The sequence below is a fragment of the Ctenopharyngodon idella genome, chromosome 9 (genome assembly GCF_019924925.1).
Source record: "Ctenopharyngodon idella isolate HZGC_01 chromosome 9, HZGC01, whole genome shotgun sequence".
NCBI classification, from domain to species: domain Eukaryota; kingdom Metazoa; phylum Chordata; class Actinopteri; order Cypriniformes; family Xenocyprididae; genus Ctenopharyngodon; species Ctenopharyngodon idella.
Window position 1 is genome coordinate 19,749,132 of NC_067228.1, and position 19,544 is coordinate 19,768,675.

The following is a 19,544-nucleotide window of genomic DNA, read 5'->3' on the forward strand; positions in this document are numbered from 1 at the left end:
CATATTGGCTGGTACATAAATCAAAATTACCCGCCACTGCCCAAACAGTACTAGCATTTGGCTGGTGGTAGGAATTCATTTCCAAACCCTGCTTACTTGATTTGGAATTAGGCTTTTACTTTATATGCCCTCCACTTCAGTAGCAGACAGAATGCAAGGCCTGACACACAACACATACTCCCTAACAGCAGGAAGTACACAGGCAGCTGAGGACAATCAACCCCATATCTGCATGTCATTATGAGTATGGTGCTTTTCTGTGAAGAAAGGACAGAGAGGAAAGACTGCTGAAAAACTGTCTGAAGCTAGTCTTTTAAAAACAAATCCAAATGAAACATGCTTTTAATCAGCTTTCATTTTCCCCATTCCAGCTGATTTCTTTTCCCCTGTGATCACAATTTCATTAGATTTCAGCATTCCCCTTGGGGCAGGCTGATGTTAAGTGCTTCACCCAGGGGCGCAGTGGTGATCAATTACGTAATTCTCAAACTGTTAAGTTAATTCCACTTGCAAACCTCCAACTTTTTTTCTAAATCAAGGAATCAACTTACTGCATGAAAAATGAATCAATGTGAATTACTAAACATTCCAAAATGAGGGCCTCACCTTTGCCCTGGCACTTGGCCTCGTCCAGGAGAGGTAACATGATGGTGGAGTTGAGGGTGGAAGGAGAGCGTACGGCTGTGGTGTACATGAGGGGTAGCGACTGCACCACCACAGGGATACGGTGCACCTGACTGGGCAGTTTACTGGGGCTCGAAGGGGGGACGGGGTGAATGATGTGCAAAAACTGCTGGCCTCTTATTCCATGAGAAGAGCCCACCAACGACCCGGGTGTCAAAACAGAGGGCATCCCCGAGGAGACGGAGGCGATGACGGAAGGTGAGGACGATGATGATGATGAGGAGGATGGAGAGAAGGCTGAGGTAACAGGTGAGGTGTTGGATGAAGGAGATGACGTTCGTGTTTTGTTGATGGACAGGTCCACGGGCTCCGTCTGGGTCTGGAACTGCTCGGATGAGAGCAGGTCTTCTGGAGGTTCTGCCTTCACTTTGCTGAGCAGGAGTGGCACCCCCTCCATATCAGGATAGCCGTGCACTTTGGGTGACTGTAAGGAAGACATACATAAAAGCCGTGTAAATCTCTTTCTGACAGAAATGATCATTGATGAGTTTTTTTTTAAATGTGCATCATGACAGTAATTCAGTGTTTTTTAAAAATAATTTTAAAGTTTATTTTTTATATTTTAAATTTTAGATAAAATTAACTCTTTCCCCACTAACGTTTTTTTTTTTTTTTTTAAGTTGCTAGCCAGCGCCTGCTTTTTATCATTTATCATTTCCCCCAGAATATTTTTGTAAAATTTTTTGTTGTTATTTATATGCAGAGGCTCTGTTCTTTTCTTTTTTCTTCTTTTTTTTTGAAAAAACATTTTCGCTTCATGCATTCTTTTTATCAACACTTAAAAAAGCAACAATTTGAACAAAAAGCTGACAAAATAGCATTTTTGTTAAATACTACGTCCGTTTTGGATTCAAAACGATGATCAAAACAAAGATCGAGTAGTTTGCATCCATCAACACCCCCAAAGCTTGCACACTCCTACACCTCGTCCTGGTTTGACATTTCAATCTGTAACGTTCGGTAAGTTTTGATTTATATGCTGTTTAATGTTTGATGATCGCGTTAGCTTACATGTAAGCAATGCTTCTATCGCTTGTTTCTGCTTCTTCTTTGCTTGTTTTTGGATCCGGAGATTCTGTACTCTTTCAGAAGATGCGTAATAGAGGCCCCTACCATATAACAGTGAAAACATGGATCATCGGAAAGTTCTGTCAATGGCAGGGAAGCGTTGTGTCAATTTTGTTAAAAGGAGTCATTTGTTCGTGAATCAAACATCATGCCTCGCATCATGCCTGTGTTAGTTTCTGCATGCAGGAAACACTAGTTACAACTAGGGGTGTAACGATATATTGTGTCACAATATATTACAATACAAAAATGCATCAATATGTAAACAAATTATGTTTACAGAGTTTTAGTGTCAGTACTACATGAAACTATCACATATAATGTTGAATATAATGTATACTAATGCAATGGGGGAATATTTGAGGGTCCTGTTAATGCCAAATGTCTTGTGATACCAGTAAAAGTGGCCTACATTATTTTAAATATATCTAGTCAGTGACAGAGTGCAAGAATATTTGTCTAAAATAATTCTATTTTCAGCTTCAGAATCATGAATATTTTTATTCTGGTGTCACCATTGTCCTGTGAACTGGGTTACCAGCACCAACTCCAAGCCTATTAATTTCCACTCCTAATGTATTTAGTATTTTAAATCAACAGTGTATTTTTGTTAACCTTTTACCAAATGACTTAGAGTATCGCAATAATATTGTATCATGAGTTCAGTATCGTGATATGTATCAAATCTTGACATGAGTGTATCGTTACCCCCCTACAACAGAATACTAACAGCATATGGACGCACACAGTTTTTTCCCCAATTGTCATCAGTATTTTTTTGTTGTAGTCCAGAACATGGACAAAACATAGCTTCCTTTTTTTTTTTTTTTTTTTTTTTGCTTTTTACATCACCGTGGAGACAGGATATGTCAACTCCACACATCTGTCTACTCAAAAACACTGCCTAAATAAAGTGCTAGCAGACAAAGCGCTCCTCTCTGCAGTAAGCGCGTGCAGTGAAATGATCGCTCCTGAGCAGACGGCTAATCATGACAGAGCAGCTCATTAAACCGAGGGGAAAAGTTCTCGAATTGCGACTGCAGATGTGATAAACGGTCTGCTGCAGAATCACGGCTTGACTTTGTTTATAGACTCACTTTTCTTTATGCAGCCTGAGTGGGCCTGTAGCAAATTACAGTTTCCCCCCTAGAGCTCATACTATTTTTACTCTGGACACGTGGAGTCACTCTGAGCGTTACCGACCCATGAATCAGCAGTATGTGGTACAATAAAACTGCATTTAAATTCAAAAACAAACAAATCAGGCAATTAAATATGGTGACATGACCCGTAAAAACCTAGGTGAAGTCTTTCAGGGTTCAGAGGGCATCATCAAAGGTCAGGACACATGACCTCAAGGTCAGCGTTACAATACTGATATGACTGAGCAGGGAACAGAGCAGTATTTTCAGAACAAAAAAAACCCTTTCTGCAAAGTGTGGCAGCGCTGACAACAATGGTTCAATGGTGATTTAGTCTCATTCAGGAGTTTTGGAGCTAAAGAAAAAGCACAATGACACTTTTTCACAGCTCTACTCAATTGACTGGTGGGTCTATTATGGGATTATAGGGTCTGCAAATATCTCCAAGTCAGTTTTATATTGCAGGCCAAACAGTGCTTCTTTAACATCTGTAAAAATATTCTAAAACAGCAACAAAAATTGGCAAGACATTATTAAACAAACACATGAAAACATCGGCTAAAAAAAACATAAAAAAAAGATAAACATTTTCATGGGTCAAAGGCTATGTTCATACTATCAGTCCAAATCCGATTATTTGTGTATCCAGTTGGAATCTGATCTAAGGTTACAATCAGACAGTCAGCCCAAATCCGTTTTTTGTGCATATCCGATTGAAATACTATCAGATTTAGCAAGTGTGAACGGCCAAAAATCACATGAAATGTGACTTTTACAGTTTAAAGCTACATTCATACAGTATGTAGTCTGAAATCCTACTCAAATCGCATTTCTGGAAATTCATTTCAGTCCAACTGCTCAGATTGGTTTTCATATGGTTTATGTGACTTTCTCACTCCACGTAAAAATTTAACATCAGATCTTGTTATAGGAAACATGCTGAAAGTCACTGCAGACACTGCTAAGCCATTATATTTCTTGATTTTTTTTAAACATTTAGGTGATTATATATGTATCACATTAAAGGAGAACCTGCTGATTTGGATCAAACACATCCTGTCATGTAACATCCATTAACCTGATCGCAAATCAAATAAAATTTTTGTACATCATCTCATTTTTTTGTTGTAATAAATGCTGAACACGGTCAGATTTCAGTAAATTTTAGTATTTTAGTCTTGAAAAATGCTGCACAGCTGCACAGGCAGGGTAGTAATCAAACCCAGTGTGTGAATTTCTATTAGCATAGCATGCAATCAGCAACCTGCTAATGAGGGTTGTATGAAAAGAAAGGGAGGTGCCTCTAATGACCAATCAGCATCATGCTTAACAGACCCACTATCTAATTGATAAAACCTGCCTCTAATACCTAAGAGATCTTTTGTTTTCCTAGGAAAAGAGACTAAACGTTTCTAGTCAGTTCCTTGAGCAGCAATGTTACCTCCTTTTTTTCTGCTGAAAAAGATCACTCAGAACAATGTTTGTCTGTGGTAAACTCTCTCTCTAGTTCTATTGAATTCTGTGATGTACCCTTCAGGGTATGCTTAAGAGGCTTTATACTGCATATGTTTTTTGTTTTTTTTCTGTTTGTGTGTGTATATAGGACATTGTGTGGAGCAGTGCCTACAGCTGCTGTAGCCTCAGGCCTTTGCGGCCCCTCTGAGACAAACCTCCTCCTCAAATAGACCTCATCTCCAATCTTTACACTGTAGTCAATCTGGCCTTGAAGAACTCTGAATTTTGTTTCAGTGGTTTTATTCTGCTCAAAGGCATGTTTGAAGCACCTGAAGATAAAAACAGCAAATAATCAAGAACTACATTCATGAGGTACTCGTGATTATTCATATGGTATCACTGGCTGATCCACAACAGCTTTTTGAGATAAAATGTGAATAGGAAAGAAAACCAGATGAAGCTGTAAACCATAGCAGACTGAAAGTGTAACTATAGTGAATGTACTGTAGCACACATGACCTCCTTTCATATGGAATAAAACATAAATCAAAGTCTTTGAGGTGGTACAAAGTTGTTCTGCATGCAGATTCCTGGTTTTGTCAGAAACGTCAGTTTCTGTAGAAATGTTTTCAAACCTCAACCACTTGCTCCTCTGTACTTTCAACCTTGGCTCTTTACTGATGACTTTCACTTTATTTGGGGATCCTATGTGAGATCTCAGTCTAGCAGGTGAGGGCATTAACTGGGGCAAACCGTTCTCAGCAAGGTCTTGGCAAGTGGCCACCGGAACGACGACCATGTTTGAGCAATGAGATGCACTTCAAAGAGTCATTGTGTAGGTTGCACACTTCCTGGCGCTTGGCAGCATTTTGACGCATATGGATAAATACGTCAACTAGCCTTTTGCAGGAAGGAAGCAAGGTGTTGCTATGCTGGCTTGTGAAGCAGAACATAATGAGGGTATGTTGTTGGCTCTCAGACACAACTATTCACAAGTTCTCTCTCCAAGAAAGTGGTGCATCTATCCATTATCTGCTTTTGTGCTTTTCATTAACTGAGCAATTCAAGTGGAGTTCACTGAACAGTGCATCATTGTCAATGAATGAATTACTCTATTACTTATGAGTTTGATCAATATGTTCATGTACTTTTATGGCACAGAATCAAGTTTACACATTAAGCTTTGCATAGCTGAGTCAAAAGCTTAATGATAATGTTACAGATTATAGTTCATGCATTATAATCATCCCTTTGTGAGGTTCCCCTTTCCTAAAACATAAACTCAGCTATTTTGAAACAAATGAACGCCAAGACTACATTTATTTGATCAAAAACAGTAAAAACAGTAATACTGTGAAATATTATTACAATTTCAAATAAATGCTTTCTATTTGAATATATTTTAAAATGTAATTAATTCCTGTGATTTCCTTCAGATATCATTCTAATATGCTGATGTGGTGCTCAAGAAACATTTCTTATTATTATCAAAGACTTTATATATAGAAAGATGGTGCACTCATATTTTTAAGAATGGGAGAAAGTGCTTGGCAAACAGCTTTGGAGAATTTGATGTTACCCCATTCAAAGAGATAGGAGCTGCACTTGCATGCCCGAGAGGCGTTTCAAAGATGGCCGCAGAGTGAAATGACTAGTCTTAAAGGGACTTTTTTATTATCAATGCTCTTGCCCTCTTGCGGTCCTCTGTTTGAAAACCCCTGATAAAGTATATAGATGAACAGTACTCCAATAGATGTGCCTGGACGATCATGTACAGTACATGTGTACTTAGGTAAGCAGCATATGAAGAAATAATGACAAAAAAGAGAAAATGACTCTCTACAGCATCTGTGCTTGTGCCCTGCCAAAATGGCTGCCCTGACTGCAGTGGCCCTGTCTGCAAGCCCTGGGAGCATTCCTGTTCCAGCTGTGGCTCTCTACATCAGGGCTGCTCCACACACACACACACACACGCCTGGGAGTAATTAGGGGTATCACAGCGAAAGGGTGGGTGTGTGAGGGGTGAAAGAAGTGGAGGGTGGTACAAGAGTGTGAATAAGAGGTTAAGACAAAAATTGTATGAAAAACAACTGTTCTCTTACCCCTCTCTCAGATTCCAGAGGTTCTGCTTTGACTCGGACTGCAGGCATTCCGTCTAGCATTAACATCCTGTTATTGATGGCGTCTGCAAGCCGAGAGAGAGAAAAAGAGAAAGGCATGAGAAAGCTGCGTGTGACTCCTCTCACCTTTTCAGAGATTGAGTCAGACCTAGCATGCTCCAAACAATAGCACAGGCTACACTGCAACAGGCAATGATGTCATGACGGTATGCAGTTAGTAAGCAGGTTTACAGTATATCTGAGGATAAACAAACATATGTGGCCTGTATTTTGACTGGTATTTTACACCTAAAGGGCTGTGAAGAGTGAGCGACACAGAATGTAGCATAGTAAGAAAGCCATAATATTGAATCCTGTCAAAGCTACTGTAAGAATCCAGGATAAATAAAGTATCAAGTAAGCTTTTTTTTGTGAATAAACACCAATAATTAAGTAACTTAGAGAGGAAAAACATATTTTCCGCTAATTGGCTTTTTATTAAACATTGTTTATCTAAAATCTCCCAGCAGAATCCTATCTCCACTTCATCAGCTGAGATAATATGTTTTATGGGTACTCTATTCGCTGCCTGATTCAAAAAAAAAAAAAAAAAAAAAATTCAGGTGTTTTTTGTTTATTTAGTTAAATAATGTCACATATCATATTGTATTATTGAAGCTAAAAATTAAACATTTACCCTTTTGTGTTTTAGTTAGACTTCAAGCTATTAGCTTAGTATATGTTTAGCCTAGCTCTAACTTAGTATAACTCTCTTTGAAATGACAAAATAAGTCTAATTCATAAATAATCAGATACTGCTGAGCAAATCACAAGACCCAGTTTATGTTGTCCCTATTTATGAACACATTGCTTGAACAACGTATTTGCTTATTTTTATTATTACATTTTACTTAAGTAGCTGAATGTAAAGATGCATTTTATTTATAAGAAAGAGAAAAAAACAATACAACTAAAAAGCATATGCACCTCAGTTTAACAGCACATACATCTCTAGTACATAATATATATATAATATATTATAATTTTCCATTCTAGAAGTATAACTAATAACTATATAATAAAAGTTATAAATAGTAATTAAAGCTGCAAGCAGCGATGAAAGGGCCCTCGCACCCGGGCTCACCGCCACCCGTTGGCCTCAGGAAAACAGTGAACAGTGGGCGACATGCATGTAAGTGAGAAAATACAGGAGAATTATGGCAAATTCATTTCAAAGTGCCACACTTCCTGTTGCCAGCAGGTGGCGCTTTGACGGTAACTGAATACTGCCATGTAGATGTCTTCAGGCCAGGACTATTATCGAACAGGTGAAGTTTGGAGCAGATCGGACATTGTATGCCTGAATTACAACAACTTCCTGTTTTGTGGCAATAATCGCATACATTAGCACTTGGCCAAGTGTTGCATGATTTAACGTGTTTCTAGTATGTTTGGTACTTCGTGGCATATTGAAATGTGTTTCTGGGGGTGAATTACAGAGTAAAGCATACCATTTCCTGTTGCCAGCAGGTGGCACTATGATTAACTGAATATTGGCATATAGATGTCTTCAGGCCAGGACTCTTATCACACATGTGAAGTTTGGGGCAGATCGGATATTGTATGCCAAAGCTTCCTCTTTCATGGCGAAACATCAGACTTTGTCAGACCGCCATAGACACGCCCTTCAGCAAAAAGTCAGTATCTTTGCAATTTAATATCACTAGGGCCTTAAGATTAGACTGACAGCATAATGGTGTTTATCTGGTTTAATCTCTATGAGGAGTTAATCACAGTGTAAAACAAGTCATTTGCTGTTACCCACAGGTGGCACTATGACTGTAACTGAATATTGCCATGTAGATGTCTTCAGGTCAGGACTCTAATAAAACGTGAAGTTTGGGGCAGATCGGACATTGTATGCCCGAGTTATATCTTCCTGTTTCATGGCGAAACATCGAACTTTGTCAGGCCGCCACAGACACGCCCTTCAGCGAAAACTCTAGATCCTCACAATTTAACGTTGCAAAGGCCTTTAGATTAGACTGACCAAATATGATGTTGATCTGATTAAAGCTCTAGGAGGAGTTCATTAAAGTACAACGTGTGGAAATGGCAAAAATTGCACAAATTTTGCAGAGAAAATTCAAAATATCTCACTTCCTGTTGGTTTTCAGATTTCATACCAAGAGACTTTTTTGTAGGTATTGGGCTGTTACATGTGTGCACCGAATTTCATACCTGTACGTGAAACATAGCGCGAGGAGCACTTCATTGAAATTTTGTAGGTGGTGCTATCGAGCCATTTTGCCACACCTAATTCTGAAACCCATAACAGATGTAAATTTTCACCACTTCTGACTCACTTCATGAGTTTTTGAGCATGTTTAGGCCCTCAAAAAAGCAATTCATTTGCCAGAAGCGGAAGAATAAGAAGAAGAAACGGAGCAATTCCAATAGGGTCCTCACACCATCAGGTGCTCAGGCCCTAATAAAAGTAATAAATATAGTCTTGTTACAGAGGAGAAAAAACATTACTGACAACTTTGTTGGTTTTGTTGGTATCAGTATGGCAATTCCTAAAATACTTGAATAAATAATAGGATGTCCTTAATATGGGCAAAAACCATCCCAGACCACCTTTGAAGGTTTAGTTCAACCAAAAATTAAATTTCTGTCATTAATTACTCACAAGATATCATTAAAATAGTCAACGTGACTGCAGCGGTTCAACCTTAATGTTATGAAGTGACGAGTAAACTTTTTGTGCGCATATACAAAACAAAAATAACGACTTTATTCAACGGTTTCTCCTCGACCCTGTCATTCTCCTACGCTGTTTACATTGTACATACAGTGCAGGCTTCCAGGTTCTACGTCAGAATGCCGACTCAGTACTGGCCGATGCTGTACACCTGAGCAGCACGACGCATTCGTGTGATGCTGACACAGGAGCCGTCATTAAAGCGCCACCTGCTGGCAACAGGAAATGGCATGTTAAGATATCTTAATTTGTGTTCTGAAGATGAACGAAGGTCTTACGGGTTTGGGACGACATGAGGGTGAATTTCATTTTTGGGTGAACTAACCCTTTAAAGCAAGGTGTAAAGGGGACCTGTAGATAGGAAAAACATTCGGCATCACCTAGTTTCCCAACCACATTCCTGGAGGCCCCCCAACACAGCACATTTTGCATGTCTCCTTGATCAAGCACACCTGAATCAGGTCATCAGCTCATTAGCAGAGACTCCAAGACCAGAAATGGGTGTGTCAGAATAAGGAGACATGCACTGTGTCTCATTTCATTTAATTTCGAAGGCTGCATCCTCAAGAGGACGAATCCTGTGAAGGATGCGGTATATGAAGTGTCCTTAGCCAGAATTAAACGAGACGTCCTTCATAGGACACACAGGCAGGAAAGGAAACAGAAAGTATATCGTTCCTATGCCAACACGTTCACGGCAGCCTCGCTGCGCTCTCAGCAAATGAATGAAAATTATTAATACATTTTTAAAGCAATTTTGAAAAGAAAATGTATTTACTTGTTTTATAGGAGGATATTAAGAAGAACAAAGTCTAAAACCAAAACAAGCATGGAACTACTTACATTTAAACACATCTTCGCTTTTATGTAGGCTACATTTGCCGACTCCGCCATTTATTTTTAATTTTTTTTCAAATAAATGACGGTTGTTAACAGAGACGCAAACAATTGTGGGCTATCTGCAGCAGCGAAGGATACACCTCATGCATCCCCTGAATTCCTGTGAAAGAAGGGTGCATTCGAAGGTCGCGTTCGGAGTGTCCTACTTACTTTTCTGAAACGATACAGCCTCAATGCAACCTTCGAATGCGACCTCCGGAAGACGCAGCCTTCGAAATGAGACACAGCTACGGAAAATGTGCAGTGTTGGGGGGCCTCCAGGAACGTCGTTGAGAACCACTGCCCTAGGTGACCTGCTGCATGTCTACAGGGTAGAACTGTTCTAGCAAACGTGGGCTTACTCGTACAACACACACACACATATCTATATACATTCACACATTCAAGGCTGTCTCTGCTATCAGAGTCTCCTGACATTTCTCTTCTTGCATATCCACACAAACGACAAGACTTTCTAATAGAATCCACGTCTTTGTGCAAACTCCCCTCAGGCGTCTGAGTATCAGAACAAAGACTACAGGCTTGTTACAGCTCTGTGCTTTACCGTGGGCATTGCTCTACCAGACTCTCTCCCAAATGAAAAAGTTGCCACCTCCCTCAACATCCAAGGGATGCACAAGGAGACAGCCTTAATGAACTGGTGGAATCTGATTACAAGTTAATATAGCTCTTAGAGCACTGCATGATGGGGAGATGAGACGCTCCAGAACTCCCACCGAGAGTTTCTCTCCCCCGTCTACTCAATTTACCATTTTTAACACCATAAAGGCACAGTAATAGACACATTGGCATCTTGGGAAATGCAATATTCATGTGTCCTCATGTTTGTTTGGGTTTCGCCTTTTGGAGGGGATGAATTCACACATAAACAAACAGACAGGTGACTTGTCTTGAGGATAGAAAGGAGTGAATATAAATCTCCTCCTGTCAAAATAACTTACTTAGAGATGCATGCAGCTTGTAGGAGCATCTGTCACTAGTATTGTAAACACGGTCAGTGTGGCTTTCAGAGTCGCTATGAGTCTTAGCAAAGGGGAACTTCACGAAAGAGCCAATCACAACAGTGTGATTGTGGCTCAGAGGGAGGTGTCCTGAAGTAACCCATGCACTTATTATTTTAGCAGCAGCACATGATGGAATGCAAGCAAAGCAGATACGCTTTAAACATCTCTATTACACTTCACTCCTGGCATGGGCAGCAGGAAATGAGGCCCAGATCTCGACTCAGCACTTGGGCTGAACCCATTCTGGTGAAGATGAGACAACACTACAGTCCACTGGATGAATCAACGTTGTTATGCTTATGGCCAGTGTACATTTTCACACAGTTACTGTGTTTGGACAAACATTTTACTATGTCACACTTTGTCATGTCACATTCAATCAGTTTAGTCTTCAGTAATTTTAGTCATTAAAATGGCAATTAATATAAAATGGCAGTTTTGTTGACAAAAAAACATGCAAAATGACAAAAACTGTAACAGACCAAACTATAACCAAATTTTCAAACATTTGGGAAAAAATAAATAAATAACATTTAGACATACACTACCATTTAGAAGTTTGGGGACAGTAAAATTTTCTTTGGTAACACCTTACAGGTTCATTAGTTAACATTAGTTAACTACATTAGTTAACATGAACTAATAATGAACTGCACTTCTACAGCATTTATTAATCTTTGTTAATGTTCAATGTTTCCATTGAAATATTACACAGCACAACAGATTTCAACATTAGTGCTCAAGAAACATTTCTTATTATTATCAAATCAGCATATTAGAATGATTTCTGACACTGAAGACTGGAGGAATGGCTGCTGAATATTCAGCTTTGCCATTACAGGAATAAATGACTGTTTACAATACACAGAAGTTATTTTAAATTGTAATAATATTTCACAATATTACTATTTTTACCGCAATTTTGATGTGGCCTTGGTGATTAAAAGTGACTTCCTATAAAACATTTTTAAATTATTACAGAAAGTTTTAAACAGTAGTGTATGATTTTATAATATAAAGTACAATTCAGTGTACTGGTGTAAAGCTCTTTCGAATCAATCAGGGTAATTCTAAACACAAGAAGTTAGTCATTAGCAGTTGCACAGTTGAACTGTATTTAACAAGCTCTCTAGCTATTCTAAAAAAAAAAAAAAATTCTTAGTCATATGGAGTTAAAAGGAAAATGTAATTTCTGTGTGAATTGTAACCCTACCCTCTTGTCATTGACTGAGCGTTCTTCCAAGTTAATCTGTGTGCATTGGATTGATATTGTGATCAGGATGTCCAATGGCTCCAGGTAGTGGTGGGCTGAGATAATGTTGCCATGGCAACTCAAGTTGGAGCTCAGAGGGTTATTGTCCTTCTGGATTGACATGCGAGGTTTCGCAGTTGACCAGGGCACTCGCTGTTCAACAGCCAGTTATTTTTTTTTGTGTGTCAAAGGAGCTGTCATCACACTCTTGTGTACTGCGTAAGCATATCACTCCAAGACATTGATCATTAGATCAGATAAATGAGCCAACCTCTTGCCTAACTAACCTTGTCCCTTAAGAGAGCTCCAAATGGGAAATCAATACCAAGAGCAAGGTCTCAGTTGTTTCATTAACCATCAAATGAACAGATTATTAGCATAATTGAGTACAGCACCATGAGGTTAACATTTAGGCACAATTTGTCTATCTTAGCTCCAATTGATTAACACTTAATCAAGAGGTTGTGACGGAGGATGGTGTATCGCCAACTGTATTTAACAGCGGCAATGTGATACAAGAGGCAAGAGTAATGATGACTAATTCTAGATCCATCTTCCTCCGCCTTCTCCAAACAGCATAAATGCTCTTCGTCAGATCGTGCGATTTATCTAATCTAGTATACTGTCAGTGTATTACCCTAGCAAACCCTAACAGAGGAATTTTCACATTAAGACTTGTATGTAATGAAATTGTTTATGGATAATTAATCATCTTGTGTATATGTAAGGTTTAGTTTTAATACCAAAAAAGACCCATGGGAGTGTGTTTGTTTGCCTTGACATGCATTCCATTTGATCAAGCATACAGAGCAGGAGACCTATATGCATTTCTTTCTTCTGTGCAACACAAAAGAAGATAGTTTGAAGAATGATTCAGATTGTTTTTATCCATACAATAAAAGTCAATGGGATCCAAAACAACTGTGGACCCCGTTGACTGTTATTGTATGGAGAAAGAAAAAAAAAGTATGCATTAACTAAAATTAACTAATAAGACCTTATTGTAAAGTGTAACCGAATTTTAATTGTTGGGTGAACTATCCCTTTAAAGACCTGGAGAAATGGAAAGAAAGCAATCGAGCAAGCGAAAAAGAGATTAAGATCACCTTTCCATTTCACCGGGACGCTGAAATGAAATGGTGATCCCAGGTGTGAGCGTTATGAGCATGGGAGGTGCAGTAGCTGAGTGCTCAGGCATCTCATTGCCATGCACGGCTGGAGCCGTCCCCCGAGAGGCTCCCTGAGAAGAATGAGGGCAATTCAACTGGAAACGGGGCAACAGGGAGGGGGCCCGCCTGGGATTTGATTCCGGCTGAGGATGGGGGAGCCAGGGGAGGGGATTGGCTGGCACTCCCATGCCCAGCCATAGCTCCAGAACTCCCCGATGGACGTGGGTGCCGACGGAGGCACGGTGCAGGGGGCGGAATCGGCGAGCAGACCCCAACGAATGACGAGCGGATCAATATGAGGTGACAGGCCTGGGTGGAAAAGCCTGACCTTCCTGGACCCCACGCTGACCTTGCTACACAACGATTTAAAGAGCTTTCAACTTGCCCCCTGGAGCCGATTGCATACCTTATTGTGTAACTTTCTGCCTCGCCAAGCCTGGTGTGGCATTGATGTGAGGGGCGTTACAGGGGAACCTCTATTTAAGTGGTTTGGAGGTATTTCTAGACTAATCTAAATCTGTCAAGGGGTATAAAATAGTGAAGCACTGACATTAAAATTTTGATCGCTACCAATATTTCGATAATCTTTTTTTTTTTTTTTGTTATGGCAGTTATTTAAATACTATACTATTTTGTAAAAAAAAACACAAAGCAAATGAAATTAATAGTTTCAAGTGAATTCAGGCATCATTACATTATAACATAAAGTATGAAAAAATGGGTATTCATTTTAAGATTTGCTAAAGATTACATTTAACTACAGTATTATTAAATTAGTAGTGTTTTTAAAGATTAACTTTAAGTTACAATAGATGCGACAAAGCAGGGCTCAAATCAAAGGATATGTTTTTTACTGGTTGGGCCAGTGATTAAAACTTTACTTTTACTGCCAAAATTTTCACTGGCCTGCTAACAAGCTAGCTAAATAATAATATTGTTTTCATTGTTTTGACCCAGTGAGTGATTTTCTCTTTGTCTTTTGGACATCAGGACAGAAGTGGTTGAAAGTGGATAAAAGAGACAGGTTAAAATACCAGGTATAAATGGGTGTGTGTCGTCCTCGTCCACTTGTGATCCAATCGACCAAAATGCATCTTAATGTCAGGTGGAAATAGGGCCAAAGATCTACATTCACTTAACTGACATAATGACTGTGTTAATGAGGATCCCCACCAAGACGGGTATCTTAACATAATTTTGTGTGAATTTCAAGCACAAGATGCGAAAGAGATTACTGAATTGAGTTCTTTTTTACTTCTTTTTATGGTTGAATAGTTTAAAATCACCTAAATGTTTAAATACACAAGACTTAAAAACACATGAATATGATAAACCTTCATGAAGTAGCAGCACTGACCCAACAATTCTTCGTTAAACATTGTCTTTCATGCTGACCCCAGGCCATCAGACAGTCCTTTACTAATTTATAATAATTTTTCTTTTCTATATAGTAATAGTTCTATTTCTTTTTCCATCTAATATTTGTATTTTATTTCAGCTTGATTTCAATGACCAAAAACGCTTTTTAATACTTTAACAACACACAATAAAATAATCAATATACAGTAGGCTTATATGTATTAAACATCAATCTCCAATATCAGCCATTAACTGATATGGTAGCAATATATCCTAGTATAAAATACTCCAAAACACCAAGAAATTTCAGAATAACAAGACAAAATTTGGAACATGAGCAGAAAAGAAAGAGGAGCAGGATGATCATGCTACTGCTTGGAGGCGTTTCATATCTGAATTCATATCTGCACTGGAGGAGTAGCACACTAACAGACGGGTTCCCTTGGTCCTGCCAATGCTTTGTTCCCATGTCGAGAGCCCAGAGCAACTGCAGGCATCTGTGGCACAGAGGCTGGTCCTGCTGCCACGGGCCGAAGGGGGAAATGAGGATGGGGATGAGAGGAAGAGAAGGAGGTGGTGGTTGAGGAGGGAGGTAGAGATTTAAGCACTGGAGCCTAGCCAAGAGCCAGACAAGAACACTGAACTCAAACATGCCAAGAGAGCCTCTCAGGCTCAACCAGAGCAAAAGAACAGCATTTTACGTAACATCAGACTCCACACTGAGGAGAAGAGCTATTGAGAGCTGCTCCCCGCTGAGCTCTTGTAAATAGATTACCTTGCCTTTTGATTTGCAAAAAAATAAATATTAAAGGTGAAGTGTGCAATTTCTGAACCACTAGTGCTACCAAAAGATTGTAAAAATACTGTCTATAAAGAGATAGTTCCTGCCCAAATTCAAACGTTTTTACTTTTCTTTAAGTCTACATTTATGCATTTTATGAAATAAAGTTCCTGCTAATCTTCTTCCGAAAAATCCTTTAACCACTAAAGTCAAAAAATTCAAACAGTCCACATGATGCAATGAGAATCAGGCTTCCTCTTGCCACTGCCAGACAATGTCTGCAAGACAGAGCTCAAGCTCACTTCCTACTTTGGAGCTCCTATAAACAGCAAATATGACGAGTCAGCACTCTGTCATTACCAGCAGAAAACATGCAGGCTAAATATCGCCCTTCCATTTACTGTCATGCTGGACAAAGGAACTTAACCTTTAGGGGGTGGGTGGGGGTAGTTGGGGTGGTACATTTCTTTCAGTATCTTTTTTTTTTTTTTTTTTTTGTACATGGTATCATGGTAATGATTTTTTTTTTTTTTTTTTTTTTTTTTTTTTTGATGTATTAACCAGTATCTGCTGTCATAAACTGCTAAAAAAAGGTTTTGGAAATATATATATTATATATACACAAAGTAACATGGCACTACCATCTGATACTTCACAAAACTTTTTCACTGGTGCAACATTAAGGTCTTCTCAGGTACTGTCAGAGTATTTACGGCATTTGAAGAGGAATTTACTTCTTCCCTTACACAAACTGAACAGCGAATGAATTTAAGAAAACCAAATAACATATACTGTACAATCACGCCCACATCCACATCTCTTCCTGGTGGATAGCGTAGATTCTAACCCTAACGCTCCCCATACTTCGGAGTGGACCATATTTCTTTGCTTAATCTTTTCTGGCATACTGTGAATGACTTCAGACTTTCCATTTCATAAGGCGCATTTTCCTTGGCAGACAAGTCTGCCCTAAGACTTTGGCCGCTATTGGGACCTTTTTTTTTTTTATTCGAGCTCTAGAGAGATGTGCTGCTTCAGTACCAGCTGAGTAATCTGAGCGTGTGTTCTCCTCCCTGCGCATCCAGACGGTAGCGCTTCACCTCAGGGAGCCCACTTTGCCATTTTCCTCTGGCTAAAAACAGCCACACAACAATGCCTGTCATTCACTCGGGCCCCCAACCAAGCAGATTTGCAGTCTTGTAACTCTTTTTATTTTTCTGAGTGTGACAAATGTACTCTGACTCAGAGACGAACAGAAGGAGTGCTGAAAGACATGACCAGATAAACTCGAAACACAAAAAAAATTAGGTCAGAAGGGAATGCACTACTCTCAAATGCCGCTTTTAGAGTCATGTCAATGCAATCAAGATGCATAGAGCATAATCCAGTTCACTCAGAAGAGGGAAAAACATGCAAGCCCTAAACACCATCAGCAGAGTCAAATGCTGGGACCCATCCAAGATGGCAGCTGTAAAAAGACTCTGTACTGTACATCAATTTTATCCTACTACCCCCATCACTAGGCCTCACACACCTGATAGGAAGTACGAGACCTTTAATAGAACGCTGAGGCTCTTGTAAACACTAGGCCAACTTTCCAAAACACAGGCTGACGGAAGCACCCATAGTCCAGCAATATGCCCTTGGGCTCTGGCTATTTCTGCACAGGGAGATCCTGTGTCAGTGATTCAATGAGGATAAGACAGCTTAGTCCATGAGATACAGCCCTAGTCCACACTACTCACATAAAAAAAGCTGCACACAGTCAAACTTTGGTTCTGCTGTATGTCAAAGATGGAGCAAGAAAAATCATGCCTAATTACGCCATTCAGTTCCTTTAAAAACTTAGAAAAGAGAAGAAATCTGGTATTAAAACTCCCGGTATGATTTCAAACATACGCATAAAAGTATTATTCTCAAATCCTTTTCCATATTACATAATATTATGAGATAAAGTATCAGCTAGGTTTATTTTACTGATTGGTCAGTGCTATGGGGGTGAGAGGTCATGAGTTGTGTAAAAGGGAGTAAAGGAGAAAAGAGGAGTCAGAGTCCACTCTTAACTTATGCTTTTTTAAAACCACAAAAACATCTAAAAATTAATGTTTAGTGGAACCCATGCAGCAGGATGTAATGCTAAGAACAATACTAATACTAATGTTTTAAAAATGCATCACCTATTACCACAATTACCACAGAACAATATCTGCATCCTTAACAATATCAGCTGGTCCTGATCAGCATTTTCAGCTGAAAAATCTGAGTAAAAGTTTATGAAAACAGAATTAAAGGGCTTAGCATCGCTAAACACATCCATGATACATTTAGTCACAGCTTAGCTATTTTGTTTGAAGTATCAAGATGCAGAGTGATGGGCTTTCAACTCAGCAAAGGGGCGTCTTTACAGCTAAAGCAACGCCATTGGTTTTTTTGTTTTTTTCACTCGCGTGGTTTTGCAGCTTCTCGTAAACCTGTCTGGCTTCCTGAGCTTTGGTTCCTCAGACAAATCGGTCTATGACCTCTGAAATATTTCTCATGAATTTCCAAAATTTCACCCTAGTACTCACACTAAATGTATCCTGTTCTTACTACTGTATCCATCTCACCGCAGTGTCATACTGTTTTAACAGTAACGTAGAGTAGAAATAGAACTGGGCAATATATTGAATATTTACAATATATTTGCTGGAAACTGAGTTTTAAAATAATGCAACACTGACATAATGAATGAAACAAAAAATGCATATGATTATTTTTAACAAGATTTTCTTACAATATATTAAACATTTTAAATAATGAGAATATCAACTACTTCTTCTTTTTTTTTCTTTTTTTTTTTTGCTATATAGCCCAGCCCTGACATTAAGTACAAAGAAATCTGCTGTTACATACACCCTACTTATAATCAGAAATGGTAGGCTGCACAAGAGAGGGGTGACCCCAGCCACTGCTAGCACACCTCTTCCCTTCCCCCTTTAGTTAAAGTGCAGTGGTCTCAGTGGTCTGTGCTTTAAAATAGACCTGACACAAAAACCTCAATTGCTCCTAGAGGTATGGAATGGGCAGCGTGGTCACCTCAGAGGGATTTAGCTGGAGAGAAGTGGACTTAAATGCTGATGATCTGTGCTGGATCAATAAGGAATGTGCATGTGCTGATATGCTGCTCCTACCCCATATTTTCTCCCTCCAAGCCCTCAGTTTGCACAGGAACTAGAAATCCAACCTCATTTCCAATTCAGAATAGAAAGCTAATGAACTGCCTCTGACCAGCAATGCCTCACAGCTCTCGCTCTCTTTCTCTCCTTCTCAGAGTGCGTCACGTCAGAAGAGTCTGCAGTTGGCGAACTGTAAAGTGACCAGATTTCTGACATGAAAACCGGGGGACATTTCTACTTTAGTATTGTTGACTAAATAAAAAAAACTGTTAAAAATCATTTTTAGTAACTGAAATAAAGCTCAAATAAAACAAAATACAAATATTACAAAAATAAATAAATAAATAAATACATAAAAATAACATTGTAACCTACAGCTTTAAAGGGCTTTTTTACTGCTTTTATAAAACAGTTATAGCTGGCAATGTTTCATAAAATAAACACAGCAACAAAAATGTGAAAACTTTTTAATAACAAATAATAATCCTTCTGCCAAGCAATGTAGTTCTTCAGCAATGTTTAGTAGAATGGATGCCAAGCATCATACATCTGTTTTATAAATAAAAAACTGAATTAAGTTTAAATTGAAGTACTAAAATTACTAAAACTGAAATAAAAAAAATCAAAGCTAAATAGAAACATAAAAAACAAAACCCAATAAAAATGGCCAAAAATATTAAAACTTCAACTAAAATTAAACAAATATAAATAA

At 38.9% G+C, this 19,544-nt stretch overlaps 1 protein-coding gene across 3 annotated transcripts in view; it reads right to left on the bottom strand.

Annotated features, from left to right (window-relative positions):
• Positions 1 to 19,544, bottom strand: part of klf12b (Kruppel-like factor 12b) — a 48,447-nt gene that overhangs the window by 19,785 nt on the left and 9,118 nt on the right. For 2 of the 3 annotated variants that reach the window (XM_051904718.1, XM_051904717.1), the window contains exons 2-3: positions 6,452 to 6,534; positions 607 to 1,108 (exon numbers count right to left, since the gene is read on the bottom strand). In XM_051904718.1, the coding sequence (XP_051760678.1) occupies positions 607 to 1,108; positions 6,452 to 6,517 (568 nt within the window). In that variant the 5' untranslated portion in view covers positions 6,518 to 6,534. The remainder of the gene's footprint in view (positions 1 to 606; positions 1,109 to 6,451; positions 6,535 to 19,544) is intronic. The other variant, XM_051904719.1, reaches the window with a different exon arrangement.